The sequence below is a fragment of the Lipophrys pholis genome (genome assembly GCF_963383615.2).
Source record: "Lipophrys pholis genome assembly, chromosome: 15".
Lineage (NCBI taxonomy): Eukaryota > Metazoa > Chordata > Actinopteri > Blenniiformes > Blenniidae > Lipophrys > Lipophrys pholis.
The window spans coordinates 762,313-779,679 of NC_137642.1; the positions used below are offsets into that span (position 1 = coordinate 762,313).

Below are 17,367 nucleotides of genomic sequence, written 5' to 3' on the forward strand. Positions count from 1 at the left end.
TAATAAAACTACAAACTGTCTGTTTAGTAAAACTACACAGTCTGTTTAATAAAACTACAGACTATGTAATAAAACTACAGACTGTTAAATAAAACTAGACTGTCTGTTTAATAAAACTGCAGACTGTGTAATAAAACTACAGACTGTGTAATAAAATGAAATACTGTCTTTAATAAAATTAAACACTGTATGTTTGATAAAACTACAGACTGTCTGTTTGATAAAACTACAGTCTGTCTGTTAAATAAAAGTACAGACTGTTTAATAAAACTACACACTGTCTGTTTCATAAAATTACAGAATGTCTGTTTAATAAAACTACAGACTGTTAAATAAAACTACAGACTGTTTAATAAAACTACAGACTGTTAAATAAAACTGCAAACTGTCTTTAATAAAACTACACACTCTGTTTGATAAAACTACAAACTGTCTGTTTCTTAAAACTACACACTGTCTGTTTAATAAAACTACAATCTGTTTAATAAAAGTACAGACTGTTTAATAAAACTACACACTGTCTGTTTAATAAAACTAGACTATGTAATAAAACTACAGACTGTTTAATAAAACTATACACTGTAATAAAACTACAGACTGTTTAATAAAACTATACACTGTAATAAAACTACAGACTGTTTAATAAAACTACAGACGATGTAATAAAACTACAGACTCTGTGTTTAATAAAACTACACACTATTTAATAAAACTACACATTATTTAATAAAACTACAGACTGTCTGTTTGATAAAACTATAGACTGTGTAATAAAACTACAGACTGTTTAATAAAACTACACACTATCTAATAAAACTACAGACTGCCTGTTTAATAAAAGTACAGACCGCCTGCTTAATAAAACTACAGTCTGTTTAATAAATTACAGTCTGTTTAATAAAACTACAGACTGTGTAATAAAACTACACACTATTTAATAAAACTACAGACTGTCTGCTTAATAAAACTATAGTCTGTTTAAAAAAACTACAGACTGCCTGTTTAAAAAAACTACAGACTGCCTGTTTTATAAAACTACAGACTGTCTCTATCTGTGGCTTCAGGAATTGTAGAACGTTGTTCTTGAATTTCAGTCATTAAAAACATTCCCAGCAGCTGGTTCGGTAGTTCTCTGACTAAGTTTAGTACTTCTTCAGGTTCCAGGAGCCAAAGCTGCTGGTTACAGGTCATCTATGTTGTTAATGTCATCAGCTCAGCACAAACTGAAGAAACAGTTTCCTGTGGGTTCAGGTTCCTGTGTAGAAAAGTCCAGGGGCTTCATCTATAAAACCTTGTGTAGGATTCCTACTAAAAATGTTTGTGAGCCCAAAAGCTGAAAATGGCGTCCGCAAAAAAACATTGAATCAGTAAAACGGTGTGAACGTACATCTGCACGCAATTTCTTTTTATAGAGCCAGTCCACCTTGAAGGCTGACAGTTCAGGTCCGGCCCTCAACACGCCCACTTTCTACCATAAATGGTCAATGTAAAGTGCCTCATCAATATTTTTGCATCTCAATCAGCCTGTTGATCGCCGACATTTGAGGCTAAATCAGAGGAGAGTGACATCATGGGGGCCAGAGGAGAGTGACATCATGGGGGCCAGAGGAGAGTGAGATCATGGGGGCCAGAGGAGAGTGAGATCATGGGGGCCAGAGGAGAGTGACATCATGGGGGCCAGAGCAGTGCGGCAGTACGCACGGCTGTCATCTCGCTATTTATATGCTTACTCTGAACCACTCTAAACATCTAGAACACGGCAGCTTGGCTGTTTGTGATTACGTGGATCAATAAGTCTGATATGTGAAGACATTAAATGTATGAGATGAATCTGATTCAATTCACCACTTCACCATCTGCGCCGCCAGTTTCCCTCGTCTCCAAAGTCCAAAGTTGTCGTACCGGTACCAACATTCTCCCGCAAAGTAAATTTTTTTAGATCACAAACTTTGTGTGGGAAGTGGCGTACACATCTTTCAGGACCTTTTGTGCTTCAGCAACCTTTATAGATGAAGCTCCACAACTGGAAGGTTTCACCACTTGTGCTGATGTAGTGATGATGATGTTAAAGGTTCTGTCTCTGCTTGTCCTGCAGGTGTCTTCCTTTGGGATGTCCAGGCGGGACGGGCTGACGGGCTGAACAGGAACAGTCTGGACGGGCTGAACTGGAACAGTCTGGACAGGCTGAACAGGAACAGGCTGAACAGGAACAGTCTGGACAGGCTGAACAGGAACAGTCTGACGGGCTGAACAGGAACAGTCTGATGGGCTGAGCAGGAACAGTCTGAACAGGAACAGTCTGACGGGCTGAACAGGAACAGTCAGGACGGGCTGAACAGGCTGACGGACGGACGGGCTGAACAGGAACAGTCTGGAAGGGCTGAACAGGAACAAGCTGAACAGGAACAGGCTGAACAGGAACAGTCTGACGGTCTGAACAGGAACAGTCTAAACAGGAACAGTCTGAACAGGAATAGTCTGAACAGGAACAATCTGAACAGGAACAGGCTGAACAGGAACAGTCTGACGGGCTGAAGGGAGCTCGGAGCAATGGCCACTGCAGACACAGCGTAGCGGCTCAGTCAACTGCTCCCGCGGCTGCTGACACTTTGCCACATGGACTCCAGCTCGGGTGGAGACACAGAAGCTGCTTAGAACGGAGACGGAGCAGCAGCAGACTGATATTCAGGATTCGGGTCCTCGCAGGGGAACCCCCGTCTGTTCCACCCATTAGCTCCTGGTTCTGAGTCTAGATTGATCCAGCAGTCGTCCTCCTTCAGGTCGCTGCCTTGGAACTCCAGAGCTCGAGGTAGAGGTAATGGACGATGCTGGCCATGGTGACCTAATGTAAATGGCTGTTCTTCAGCGCAGCTTGGTGCTGGTATCTACTGCAACGCCCCTCTCCTCCCACCCCTGCTTGCTGGCCAGACTCACCTCCACCCTCCAACACCATGGTGGGTGCAGGCTTGGGCGTGAAACTAACGCGAGGGGTCCGCAAGCTGGAGCTTCACCGCCTCATCATGGCGCTTATCGTTTTCTGCCTGCTGTCCATGGCCTTCCTCGCTTACTACGTCTCCAACAGCCCCAAAATCAAAGAGGCCCCACCTTTACCCTTGAGCGACTGTGATGGAGGCGGGGGGCTGTCCCTGATGGTGAATACCGGTACCGCCAGAGGAGGGCCGGGTGGCCAAAGGGCGCCTCTTTTCCTTCCCCCACGCCAGAGTCGACAACAGAAAGTGAAGGCCGTGGACAACTCCCGGACGGAGCCAGTGGTGCTGGTGTTTGTGGAAAGCATCTACTCCCAATTGGGTCAGGACATTGTGGCCATATTAGAGTCCAGTCGCTTCCACTACCAGTCAGAGGTTGCTCCTGGGAAGGGCGACATGCCAACACTGACCAAGCATAACCGTGGACGCTACTCTCTGATCATCTTTGAAAATGTCTTAAAATATGTCAACCTGGAGGCGTGGAACCGGGACTTGCTGGACAAATACTGTGCCGAATACGGAGTAGGTGTGATTGGCTTCTTCAAAGCCAATGAGAACTCTCTATTCAGCGCCCAGTTGAAAGGCTTCCCCCTCTTCCTGCACTCTCACCTGGGGCTCAGGGACTACCACATCAACCCCAACGCGCCCCTGCTGTACATCACCAAGCCTAACCAGGTGGAGAAGGGCCCGCTGCCCGGCGACGACTGGACCATCTTCCAGTCCAACCACTCCACCTACGAACCCGTGCTGCTGGCCGCCACCAAGTCTTCGGAGGCCCTGGCCAACTTTGCTCCCAGCTCCATGCGCCCTCTCCATTCCACCGTCATCCAGGACTTGGGGCTTCATGACGGCATTCAGAGAGTTCTCTTTGGAAATAATCTCAACTACTGGCTGCACAAGCTGGTGTTTGTGGACGCCATTTCCTACCTGACTGGGAGGAGATTGTGTTTGACCCTGGACCGATACATTCTGGTGGACGTGGACGATATCTTTGTTGGCAAGGAGGAAACTCGCATGAAGATGTCTGACGTGGATGTGAGTAGAAAAGCACACTGTGTAGAATTAGCCGCTACGCTGCGTTGGCAGTGGTCATTGCTCCCAGTAGTGAACCAACATCCACTGCATCCATTCCTCCATTGTTCTCCACAACACTGACTTAAAGGCCGAAGCAATCAGATCTGTTCAGTTTCAGTCCAACATCTGAATTTGCTCTCAGCTCCAATTCTAATAAGTCCTTCGATAATTAATAAATTAATTGATTGATCGATTAATTAAGTAACCAATTAATCAGTTAATTTATTGGTTAAATGATTAATTAATATAAAGTCTGATCTAAATTAGTCAATACTCCCAGACATTCTGTCTGAGATGACAAGGTTCTGCCATATTGACGTTCCTTCTTTGTGGACACATGGAATAGTCTTCTGTGGTCTGATCACCCAAACTCACTGTTCAAACTTCAACGTGTCACTTTAGAAGGCCAGTCCTGTTCTCCTTCTCAACCTGGGGAGGAGCACTCAGCTTCAGTAGGTGTTCCTCAGGCTCATCCCGGTGAGGAACACTCAGCTTCAGTAGGTGTTCCTCAGGGTGAAGCTGGTGAGGAACACTCAGCTTCAGTCGGTGTTCCTCAGGGTGAAGCTGGTGAGGAACACTCAGCTTCAGTAGGTGTTCCTCAGGCTCATCCCGGTGAGGAACACTCAGCTTCAGTAGGTGTTCCTCAGGGTGAAGCTGGTGAGGAACACTCAGCTTCAGTCGGTGTTCCTCAGGGTGAAGCTGGTGAGGAACACTCAGCTTCAGTAGGTGTTCCTCAGGCTCATCCCGGTGAGGAACACTCAGCTTCAGTCGGTGTTCCTCAGGGTGAGGCTGTTTCAGTGAGCATTAGTTTTGTGTGAATGAAAGTTGATGTTGTGGTGGACGTGTGAACTTGGTCTTTCTTCTCCTTTCACAGGCGTTGCTCAACACCCAGAACAAACTGCGAGCGCTTGTCCCCAACTTCACCTTCAACCTGGGCTTTTCTGGAAAGTTCTACTACACAGGTGAGGAGAATGAGTCTACACAGACGTGTGCAGAGAACAATGCACTATAAACGTGAAGAAAATGGATAGAACCTGACATCCGTATGGTCTGATGATGCAACCGTGAAAGAATCTTTCCACTTTGGGAGCCGGATTAAAAACTTTGTGGATACAGTGGATCAGAACACTGGTGTCGTGTAAACAGACCCCCCAACAGTGAAGAAAGTTTTGCAGATACACTCGTATTCGTTCTCGTGTAAATGAGGCCTGAGTTTTCACATGACCCGCTTTCTGGAATCCCCCCATGGTGTCACATGTTCCAAACACTCATCAAGGTGTAGAACCTGCTGCTAGAGACCTTTAGTCATATTGAATCTACTGTGTGTGTGTGTGTGTGTGTGTGTGTGTGTGTGTGTGTGTGTGTGTGTGTGTGTGTGTGTGTGTGTGTGTGTGTGTGTGTGTGTGTGTGTGTGTGTGTGTGTGTGTGTGTGTGTGTGTGTGTGTGTGTGTGTGTGTGTGTGTGTGTGTGTGTGTGTGTGTGTGTGTGTGTGTGTGTGTGTGTGTGTGTGTAGGGACTGACGAGGAGGACCGGGGGGACGACAAGCTGCTGCAGCACCGCCTGGACTTCTGGTGGTTTCCTCACATGTGGAGTCACATGCAGCCTCACCTGTTCCACAACGTCAGCGTTCTAGCCGAGCAGATGAGGCTCAACAAGGTGTTTGCTCAGGTGAGTCCGGACGTCGTCCCAGTGTTCTCCACCTCGTGTTCACGTCTCAGGGTATTGATCAGCGCTCAGAGTGGGAATATTCCAACTTCCTATCAGGAAAATTCCAGAGATGGGAGTTGAACCTGCAACCTTGTGTGTGTGTGTGTGACCCCAGGAGCACGGCCTCCCGGTGGACCTAGGCTACGCCGTGGCGCCGCACCACTCCGGGGTCTACCCGGTCCACAGCCAGCTCTATGAGGCCTGGAAGTCTGTGTGGGGCATCCAGGTGACCAGCACCGAGGAGTACCCTCACCTGAGACCGGCCCGGTACCGCAGGGGCTTCATACACAACGGGATCAAGGTAACACGCACGCACACACACACACACACACACAGTAACACCACACACACACACGGTCATTCATTTGCAGATTATTTTTCATTTGTACTTCATGTAGTTTCATTGTTTAACGGTTTTACAGTCAAATCAAATTGTGTTTTTGGGAATGACTGTCTTGACACATGGAATTCCAGTCTGTGCCGGCCGGATTCTGAGCTGATCCAGAATGTGGCACGGTCTGGAATCAGCCAGCCCAGATTAGAATCTGGACCCTTACATACAGTATATAGTATATAAAGTATGTAATATAATATATACAGTAAATATTGAGATTTCTGGTTTGAGTTGTTTTGGTAAACTTCAGTTCAATGTCAGTGTTTGGTGAAACGTGAGATTACACAGTTTGAAGTTGGAGAAAGGTGAGATTACAGGCTCCTCCCCCTGTGTTGCAGGTTTTACCTCGCCAGACCTGCGGTCTCTTCACACACACCATCTTCTACAACGAATATCCTGGAGGCTCCAAAGAGCTGGACCGGAGCATCAGGGGAGGAGAACTCTTCCTCACCGTCCTCCTCAACCCTGTGAGACACACGCACGCACGCACGCACGCACGCACACACACACACACTGCTGTGGTAATGAAAACACACCAGTATCACAGATCAACTGGTCAACTTTCATCCAGTGTTTGCAGCAGTTTAGTTCCAGTCTGATTGTTTCTGATACTAAAGTAATGGATTACTTTACTTCCACTACTTCACCAGTGAAGGTTTTGATCCAGCAGCATGTGATTCGATGCTGCAGTAACTAGTAACTACACTACTTTCCTCTGAAGAGTCTGGACTCTCAGCAGGTCAAACTGTTCCTCAGGAAATCCTGAAAGCAGCTGATCGCTCACTGATTGATCCTCAGCCTTTTTCTTCTCATCTGAAACGTTTCACTTATTGATTCCAATCACCAATCAATCATCTGCTCATGTCCTGTTTTCAGCTTTTATTGATACAGGAAGAAGCTTTTCTTCACGTTTCAATGTCTCTGATGTGATTTCATGTAATACCATTAATCTGAACTAACAGATTCATCTACTGAGTCTTTAATCTGAGATTAAACTGAACTAACAGATTAATCTACTGACTCATTAATCAGAGATTAAAGTGAACTATCAGATTAATCTACTTAGTCTTTAATCTGAGATTAGAGTGAACTGACATGTGCGTCTGGTCCTGCAGATCAGCATCTTCATGACTCACCTGTCCAACTACGGAAACGACCGTCTGGGTCTGTACACTTTCGAGTCCCTGGTGAAGTTCGTCCAGTGCTGGACCAACCTGCAGCTCCAGACCCTGCCCCCCGTCCAGCTGGCCGACAAATACTTCCAGATCTTCCCCGAAGAGCGGGAGCCGCTCTGGCAGGTGAGGCTGGACCTGGTTCTTCACTGAGTCTCTGGTTCTTCAGACCTCACCTTTAATCCCATAACTTTCCATCCATAGCACTTTATTAAACATTTATCAGTTTATTAAATGTTCCTAACAGTTTATTGAACATTTACAATAGTTTATTCAAGGTTTATTAGTTTATTAAATGTTTGTTGTTTTATTAAACTGTCATAACAGTTTGTTGAAGTTTAAAAAGTTTGTTGAAGGTTTATAACAGTTTATTGAAGTTTAAAAAGGTTTGTTGAAGGTTTATAACAGTTTATTGAAGTTTAAAAAGGTTTGTTGAAGGTTTATAACAGTTTGTTGAAGTTTAAAAAGGTTTGTTGAAGGTTTATAACAGTTTGTTGAAGTTTAAAAAGGTTTGTTGAAGGTTTATAACAGTTTGTTGAAGTTTAAAAAGGTGTGTTGAAGGTTTATAACAGTTTGTTGAAGTTTAAAAAGGTGTGTTGAAGGTTTATAACAGTTTGCCGAAGGTTTATAACAGTTTGTTGAAGGTTTATAACAGTTTGTCGAAGGTTTATAACAGTTTGTTGAAGTTTAAAAAGGTTTGTTGAAGGTTTATAACAGTTTGTTGAAGTTTAAAAAGGTTTGTTGAAGGTTTATAACAGTTTGTTGAAGTTTAAAAAGGTTTGTTGAAGGTTTATAACAGTTTGTTGAAGTTTAAAAAGGTGTGTTGAAGGTTTATAACAGTTTGTTGAAGGTTTATAACAGTTTGTTGAAGTTTAAAAAGGTGTGTTGAAGGTTTATAACAGTTTTTTGAAGGTTTATAACAGTTTGTTGAAGTTTAAAAAGGTTTGTTGAAGGTTTATAACAGTTTGTTGAAGGTTAGAGAAGCTGAGCAGGATACTGAGACAACTGAACTGAAGAATGAGGAGATGAACTGATGAAGTGAATAACTTCCACCACGTCATGTTCCAGAATCCGTGTCACGACAAGAGACATAAAGACATATGGTCCAAAGAGAAGACCTGTGACAGACTCCCCAAGTTCCTGGTTGTTGGACCACAGAAGACAGGTAGGGCCTGTAGAGTCTGTCCTCATTCTCCTCAGCCTCCATGCTGCCGCTGCTCGTGTTTCACTCTGCTTTGCTCACAGGCTCTACGGCACTGCATTCATTCCTCAACATCCACCCAGCCATCACCAGCAACTTCCCCAGCCTCTCCACCTTCGAGGAGATCCAGTTCTTCAACGGGCCCAGCTACGACAACGGGATCGACTGGTGAGGCCGCCGCAGCACTCTGCTCACTCCTGATCTCACTCCTGATGCTCTGCTTGCTCCTGACCTCACTCTGGACACTCTGCTCACTCCTAACACTCTGCTCGCTCCTGACCTCACTCCTGACCTCAATCCTGACACTCTGCTTACTCTTGACCTCACTCCTGACACTGCTCACTCCTGACCTCAGTCCTGACACTTTACTCACTCCTGGCCTCACTCCTGACCTCACTCTTGGCCTCACTCCTGATGCTCTGCTCCCTCATGACACTGCTCACTCCTGGCCTCACTCCTGGCCTCACTCCTGGCCTCACTCCTGGCCTCACTGCTTACACACCGTGCGTGCGTGCGTGTGTGGAGGAGAATGAAGGAGTGTCCTGTTCTGTTCAGTAATAAAACATCTTCACAGACCAGAAACTTGTCTTTCTCTCCAACGTCCTGTAGGACGCTGCCATAGTAACGCACAGCGACTTGGAGAAGTAACTGTAATGTGATTACTGGTTGGGAAATAGTAATGCATTGGATGAACCAACTGGTCATGTGAGAGTAACTTTCCCGCGGCGTCACTGGTCCTCAGGTACATGGACTTCTTCCCGTTCCCCTCCAACGTCAGCACAGACTTCATGTTTGAGAAAAGTGCCAACTACTTTGACTCGGAGCAGACGCCCCGCCGAGTCGCCGCCCTGCTTCCCAGAGCCAAGGTCCTGGCACTGCTGATCAACCCGGCGGACCGGGCCTACTCCTGGTACCAGGTACTACCCCGGGCAGGCCACTGCCAGAGCCACCTGCACTGCACAGGGTCCTCACTGCTGTGTCTGTTTCTCTGTCTGTCCCTGTCCCTGTGTCGCTGTCCCTGTCCCTGCAGCACCAGCGCGCTCACCAGGACCCTGCAGCTTTGAATAACAGTTTCCATGAGGTGGTGACAGCTTCCCCTTCAGCTCCAGCCGATGTTCTGATGCTTCAGAGACGCTGTCTTCTCCCTGGAACATACTCCGTCCACCTGAACCGCTGGCTGCAGTTCTACCAGCCTAACCAGGTACTACCAGGTTGTTATTACTGAGTGGTTATTACTGCTGGTTGTTATTAACAGAAGTTTCAGTTGAACAATATTGAATCGTCCCTCCAGATTTTCACAGATTTTACAGAAAATTGCGGCAAAAGCTGTCATTTGTCATTTCAAGTCGGTTTTAAAGAGAAAACCAACAATTCCACCTGAGCAGGTAGAATAAAAACCCGCAGAACCAGGCTCAGAGCAGAAACCTGCAGAACCATACTCAGAGGACAACCATACTCAGAGGACAACCAGGCTCAGAGGACAACCAGGCTCAGAGCAGAAAGGTGAATGTTTTGATGAATGATGGAATAATGAGACTGTGACTCTGCAGCTCCACCTGGTGGACGGAGCCATGCTGAAGACCAAACCTGCGCTGGTCATGGAGGGAATCCAGAAGTTCCTCGGAGTCACTCCCATCTTTAACTACACACAGACCCTAATGTTTGTAACACACACGCACGCACGCACGCACGCACGCACGCACGCACGCACCCACACACACACACGCACACACACACACACACACACACACACACAGAGGGCAGTGTGGGGTAACCGATGCTGTGGTTGCAGATTCGATGAGAGTAAAGGTTTCTGGTGCCAGCGAGGGGAAGGGAACCGACCCAAGTGTCTGGGCAAGAGCAAAGGCAGGAGGTACCAGGAGATGACCCCTGAGGTACGTCCCCCTGAAACAGCCCCCCCCCTCCATACCCATGTTCCTCACAAGTATGACCCCTTTGAAATAAACTGCTATAATCTATTATATGATGAATACAGTCATTTTTAGAAGCTCTGATATTAGAGGAAAATGCTCTATAATCTTGTTTGTGTGTGTGTGTGTGTATAGTCACGTGCCTTCCTGTCGGAGTTTTACCGTGAGCACAACATGGAACTGCTGCGATTGATGAATCGACTGGGACAACCGCCGCCCTCCTGGCTGCGACAAGAACTGCAGCCCCGGAGTTGAGGACGCCTCGCGCGCGCGCACACACACACACACGTACACACACACACACACACACACCTTCAAAGACTTGGTGTGTTCACTGCTGCTGGAGGAAATCAAACTACATCACGTCATTGTTTCAGAGAGAGAGACTGCACATGAGGAGTGTGTGACTGGACTAACACACCTTTCACACACACTCTCCACAGGAATGATTGTAAACCAGTTTCATTTACTGGTGACACACACACACACACACACACACACAAAGACGGTGACACACACACACACACAGGTTGCAGCTGCATCACACTGAATAAACTTTTCATTTTGGACTTTAAATGTTTGAACTCTGATGGTGTAATAAACTTTTTGGCTGGTGTCGTAACTTTATTCCATCGTGTATTAAGTTACTTCAGTGTTTAGTAATTGAATTGTAATAAGTTACAAGTTACTTAAGAGCTTATCCTGAAGCTGGCTCGTAATCTGAATCATAATGACAGAACACGGTGTAACCAATCAGTAAACTGTGGATGTGGACATACAGGTTATAGACAGCTGTGATTGGCTGGGACTCCTGCTGGGGGGTGGAGCCAGTGGCCAGGCTCTCAGCCAAAGCTCCGCCCTTTTCCATATTTCCTGGGCTTCAGATTGTGCTCATTCCCCGGACTTGGAGGACACGTCTGTTGAATGTTGGCCTTTTTTCTGCTCAGAGCAGTAACAGTAGTAATTGTCATGGCTGTCTATATTCCACCCAATATCATTATGGTACTCTCTTTCCTGCTGAACACAAAACAACAGCAGCTCCACCCTGATGGTGTTCACATTATTGCTGGAGACTTTAACAAGGCCAACTTGAAGACTCCTCCAACTCCACCAGCATGTCAGCTGTTCAGCCAGAGACTCCAACACTCCTGACCATGTCTATTCTAACATGAAGCATGTCAGCCAGTCAGACCATCTCCCTGCTGCTGCTGCTCAAGTGCAGAGAATACTCAGCAGGTGAGGCAGGCAGTACTTGGCCTCACCTCAAGGGGGCGTACGTGAACTGAACATTGGCCATGATCTCCATTGAGACGGAGAGACTTACAAACTAAGAGAAAATAAGGAAGACTTTTACAACCAAGTCATAGAGCTTTTTGTGGAGAAAGATCGGTGCATGGACTTCATCTGTAAGTAAAGTTAAGGCCAAAATGGGTTTAAGTTTTGTTTTTTTTATTTTGATAGACAACCTTTATTAAAATCGATTAAAGCACCAGAATTTAAAGCTTGAAAAAAAAACCCAGAAATGTTTACTGAAGGTCAAAATCTAATTTGAGCTGCACACATCTCTATACTTCGATTGTGTACAGTAAATATGAATTGCTTAGACACAAGGAGGTGTTCTATCCATTTATGTAAAAGAAACTTTCTTTGTAGGACCAATATGTTCCTGTGTTTGTGTTGGTGCAAGTGTAATGGAAAGAGGAATGCTGATGGGATATGAAGCATTAGCAGTTGATGCTGTTGGATGTAATAAGAGGCTCTTTCACTTCTTACATTGTAAATGTGAGTCCAGAGGAGTCCGAGCCTCACCAGCCATGAACCTGATAAAACACTCAGGGTTTCTGCTCTGGGCCAGGTCCTCAAAGCCCACAATGCTTTCTTCAGGTGATAAAGTTGGATACAGTGCTGCTCGAGCGGACATCAAAAGAGGAATTAAACAAGCCAAAGCGGATTACCAGATGATGTTTGAGTTCCACCTTTCCAGAAAGTAAGGCGTGGCAAATGCTTCAGAACATCAGCGTATACAGAGGCAGCAGAATCAGTATCAGTACGCAGGATCTGGTGCGTGTCGCTGGCAGAGGAACTTAATGGTTCCTTTGCTTGTTTTGAGTCGCCACAGCAACACTCGCATGCTCTGGCCCAACATCCACCAGGTTCCAGCATCCCTCCACTCGCTGGTGAAGAACATGAAATAAGGCAGGTGCTCTTTGCAGCAAATGCTCAGAAGGCTGTGGTCCATATGGAGTAGCTGGTAAGGTGCTCAGAGCATGTGCCCACCAGCTCAAGCAGTCAAACCCTCCTGCCTAAAGTCTGCCACAATCATCCAAAACAGTCTCCTCAAGGACTGCCGCCCTGTCGCCCTCACGCCTGTAACAGCACATCAAAGGTCACCACCACGTTGCATGCCAGGCAAACAAATCCAAAGAAGACGTCATTGTCCTCGCTCTCCACTCTGTGCTGAGACACCTGGAACAACAAGCGTGATGTCAGGACATTTTGTGGACATTCTGATCAGCAAGCTGGTCAACCTGTCCTGATCCTCTCACAAGTGCCTGGGAAAAGGACTTTCTGAACAACCGGCGCCAAACTGTGAGACTCTGTCCTTATCTCTCGTCCACCTGGTGACCCCCAGGGCTGTGTCCTGAGTCCTCTCCTGTTCTGTCTAAACATCTACGACTGCAGTCCAGCCCACAAACACATCGTTGTCAAATTTGCTGAGGACACCACAGTTGTCGAACTGATCCTGAGGGCATGAGGCAGCCTACAGAGAGGAGGTCCTGACCTACAGAGAGGAGGTCCTGAAGAGGTCCTGACCTACAGAGAGGAAGTCCTGAAGAGGTCCTGACCTACAGAGAGGAAGTCCTGAAGAGGTCCTGATCTACAGAGAGGAGGTCCTGAAGAGGTCCTGACCTACAGAGAGGAAGTCCTGAAGAGGTCCTGATCTACAGAGAGGAGGTCCTGACCTACAGAGAGGAGGTTCTGACCTACACAGAGGAGGTCCTGACCTACAGAGAGGAGGTTCTGAAGTTGACAGTCTGATGTTCACCAATCAATCTGGCAGTCAACTCCAAAAAAAAACCCAAAGAGATCAGAGTGGACTTCAGGAACTACAGCTCTGACACGCCCCCCTTCTACATAAATGGGGAGTGTGTGAAAAAGGTCCACACCTTCAGGTTCCTTGGTGTCCTCATCTCTGCTGATCTCCTCTGGACAAACAACATCACAGCTGTTGCCAAGAAGGCTCAGCAGAGACATTTCCTTAGGGCCTGCCTGCCTTCTACCACTCGTCCATCCAGAGCCTGCTGACCTTTGTCTTGAATTCAGCTACAGGTGAGGAGGATGAAAAAAGGAACTTCACTGATGCTTGCATAAAAGGATTTGATGTCAAATTGGTAGTATCAGAATCACGGGTGAAGCTTCAACCCGGGGACTCAGCCTGCCAAATGCTTTCTCCCCTAGATCTCCACTAAAGACTACTTGCTCTGTTTCCGGGTCCAGTTCTGAAAACCGTAACACTTCTAATAATAATACATTGTATTTGTAACGCACTTCACATTTAAACAATCTCAAAGTGCTGCAGAAAAATAGAAAATAATAAGTTCAATAAGTTTCGTGCCCACTGCGTCCAGCGAGTCGGCAAAGCCAAACAGTCTGTGTACGAGTTCGGCTTGTAAGTCTTTTCTGGTCAAGGGAGAAATGGGAGGAGGTTTGATTCCCGGACCATGCGGGCCTTTCTGTGTGGAGTTTGCATGTTCTCCCTGTGTCTGGATGGGTTTCCTTCGAGTGCTCCAGTTTCACTCATCAACCCAAAACCTGCACAATAGGTGACTCCTCCAGCCAGGTGATCCTGACCTTTACCCCAGAGGCATCGAAGGATGAGTTAAATGCAGAAGATGAATTTCATTGTACAATTGTATAATGACAAATAAAGCACCTCTGCCTCTGGCTTCGCTCACCATGACCCCAGCCCTTTCCTCGTGTTCTGGATTTCCCCGTGTACCGACCCCTGCCTGAACTTGGGCTGCCACTTTGCAGGTTTTACTGGGCAGTCAAGTTTACAGACGGCGTTCAAACGCCAGTTCATTGTGTGAGTCTGCCTCGGGGTTCTCCACGGACCCTGAAAGTGTTAGCTGGGGGTCATTGTTATGTGTATATGCAGAATCGAGTCGGCCATCATTAGCCAACCAAGCGTCAGCAGTGATGTGAGTGGTAAAATGATTCAATTCAATTCTGTTATATTTAATTCATTAATTTCACTGCTATTTTCAATTTCACATTTGTACAAAAAAATACCATGTACTATGTACAAACCCAACAAAGTAAAAGCATGTCATTAATACCTGAGCCAGGACGAAGAGTCACATTTTTAATGAAGTGATCTGACTGGCAGACTGTTTCACGGCTATGGTACGACCGCAGACCACACATGTGTAAGTACATCCATTCTACTTCTCGCAGGCCCTGAGCTGGCTGGAGCGGGTCAGTGAGGGTAAAGAAGGATTTCTTCTCAGCACAGGAGGTTCCATGTACACAAATACATCGTTTACAGAGGAGGTGAGTGTGAAATCGTTTTTTTTTTCTCCAATGAAAAAACTATGCAAGTTGCTGGAACCTTAATTTGTAAATGTCAGGACTACCTTCGTGCCCAAACAGAGGTCAAACAGCAAGGATTCGTGCGGGCGCTTCTTCCTGTCTGATGGAGGCCTACCACTGAAGAACCCGTGGGTGGAGATGGCTCGTTTGGAAGAAACGTAAGCGTCAATCAAACAAAAAACTTTTACGTAAATTTGTTAGTTTTAGCTATTCAGCTATTTTCCAACTGTACTCCCTGGGCAAGGTGCAAAGGGCCAGAGGCTACAAAAAGTATTACATCAGTAACAAAGTCAATACTATGAAGTGATACACATTTATCAATACGCAGTATAGGCACACATTATCATGAGTATATATATATATATATATATATATATATATATATATATATATATATATATATAAATAGTAGCATAAATGCAGTAGTACATTGACAACTGCAACGATCATTATTCGTCGTTTGTAAAAAGTGGATTGTCAAGAAGCCATGACTTTTGTTTTTTTCAAAATGTATAAACATTACAAAGCCACAGCTGCCCTGGGGTAGACTGACATCCACAAGGTGGATACTTTGTGCCATCTGCCCTTCTGACCACCACCCAACGTTCACTCTCTAACTACTTCTACGATCATTTTGCAGAAAAAAAGCAGATCACAGACATGCCACAAAACTAAAGTCATTTAACATGGCAACTTCCTGGTTTTAAGAAAGAATAAAAGAAATCAAGAAAAAAAATTGTGGTCGTTAATAACAATTGATTTTTTTTTTTTTTTTTTTTAAATCGAGCGCAGGGAAAAAAATATAGAATCACTCAATTTTGAGGAAAAAATTATGGAATCACCCTGTAAATTTCTACTGCCAAAACCAACACCTGCATGAGATTAAATCTGCTCATTAGTCTGCACTTAAAAAGGAGTTGTCACACCTTGGAGAGCTGCTGCTGTGGACTGACATGAATCATGTCTCTGTAGCAGAATAGTCCTGTCTGGGACAGGACTATTTAAGGTGGTTTAAGTCTCTGGCTAAGAGGGAGGCGTAAACCAATCAGGACAGTCCACCCTACTATAAAGCGGGGGGCTGGTCTCCGTGTGCGCCCTCTCTCTCCAAGGCTGAGGGCACGCCCCTGTCGGTCGCTCCGCGCCGCACTTCCGGAAACATCGTGACTCTCAGAGCTGGTTGAACCCGCATCACGTTGTACGGGTGGCTACAACGCTCAGACGTGCTTTCCCTCCCAGGTGTGGCACACCGCGTCCCCGAGTGGCTGCATTGGAGAGCTGCGGCTGCTACTGCGCCGCTGCTCCTCGCCGCTGCTTTGCCTCCCGGCTAATTTGCCTACCAGCTGTTCTGCTTTTTAAGTTGAGCTTTCGCCTCATTTTAAAACGTGTACGCAGTGGGGTTACACTGTTTTCGGTTGATGTTGTTGTGGTTGACTTTCTGTTGTGTTTATTGTTTTGGTTTAAGGTCCCAGTTTGGTATAGTTGCTTGTACATTATGTTTAGTTAAAATATCATTTCCTTTGTACTTGCTTTATAATATGATAGGTGGCTGTTTGTCACCTATCATATGGTCTTTGCTTTTCATTTCTTTTCTTTTCCTGTGTTGAGTGTTCCCTATTCATTATATCCCTCCATTTCAGACGCTGAGCCCCTACGGTGGTGGACTAGAGTCCGTGGTGGTGGTACCCCTCTTCTTGTGTGTGCTGTGCGAGTCCCGGGCCCACTTTTGGTTTCTTCCCGTCGTGTGTGTGTGTGTGTGTGTGTGTGTATGAGTGTGAGAGGCTAGTATTCACCCGGTGACCTCCCCCTGGGATCCACTCACCCCCGTCGACACGGCGGCTCTGATCTGGAACACCTCCCCCTTTATTTTACGAGTGTTTTTATGGGTGATTTTGTAAATTGTTAATAAAAAGATATTATATTGTCAAGGAACCACGTCTCTTGCCTCTTGGTATAACGGACCTGTGTGCCTCTGAAGAAGTGACCAGAAGTGGAACAATTCCCGGGGTGAAATTCCCCGGGTGGCGTTGTCAGCAACTTGCTGAGTCTTTGGGAACAAGTTTCCACTCGGCTCTAAGCTCCCCCACAATCTTGGTTATCTCACCCATTTCGCCACATCTCCAACACCAGAGATGTCAGTGGAAACAAAGAGGATTATCAAACTTCTTAAAGAAGGTAAGTCCTCACAGAATGTTCAGTCAGCGGTGTCTAACATCTGGACCAAGTACAAACATGGGAAGGTTGTAAAAGGCAAGCGTGCTGGTAGACCAAGGAAGACATCAAAGTGTCAAGACAGACAACTTAAAGCAAA

The 17,367-nt window shown here is 46.0% G+C and overlaps 1 protein-coding gene across 1 annotated transcript in view; it reads left to right on the forward strand.

Annotated features, from left to right (window-relative positions):
- ndst2a (N-deacetylase/N-sulfotransferase (heparan glucosaminyl) 2a) overlaps window positions 1-11,093 on the forward strand; it is a 40,152-nt gene extending 29,059 nt beyond the window's left edge. Inside the window, exons 3-15 of the mRNA XM_080481821.1 lie at window positions 2,096-4,022; window positions 4,936-5,023; window positions 5,575-5,729; window positions 5,884-6,069; window positions 6,501-6,629; window positions 7,278-7,460; window positions 8,403-8,499; window positions 8,580-8,703; window positions 9,278-9,452; window positions 9,566-9,736; window positions 10,086-10,195; window positions 10,328-10,430; window positions 10,602-11,093. Of these exons, the coding sequence (XP_080337947.1) occupies window positions 2,952-4,022; window positions 4,936-5,023; window positions 5,575-5,729; window positions 5,884-6,069; window positions 6,501-6,629; window positions 7,278-7,460; window positions 8,403-8,499; window positions 8,580-8,703; window positions 9,278-9,452; window positions 9,566-9,736; window positions 10,086-10,195; window positions 10,328-10,430; window positions 10,602-10,721 (2,712 nt within the window). The 5' untranslated portion in view covers window positions 2,096-2,951 and the 3' untranslated portion in view covers window positions 10,722-11,093. The remainder of the gene's footprint in view (window positions 1-2,095; window positions 4,023-4,935; window positions 5,024-5,574; window positions 5,730-5,883; window positions 6,070-6,500; window positions 6,630-7,277; window positions 7,461-8,402; window positions 8,500-8,579; window positions 8,704-9,277; window positions 9,453-9,565; window positions 9,737-10,085; window positions 10,196-10,327; window positions 10,431-10,601) is intronic.
- Window positions 11,094-17,367: the final 6,274 nt, after the last annotated feature.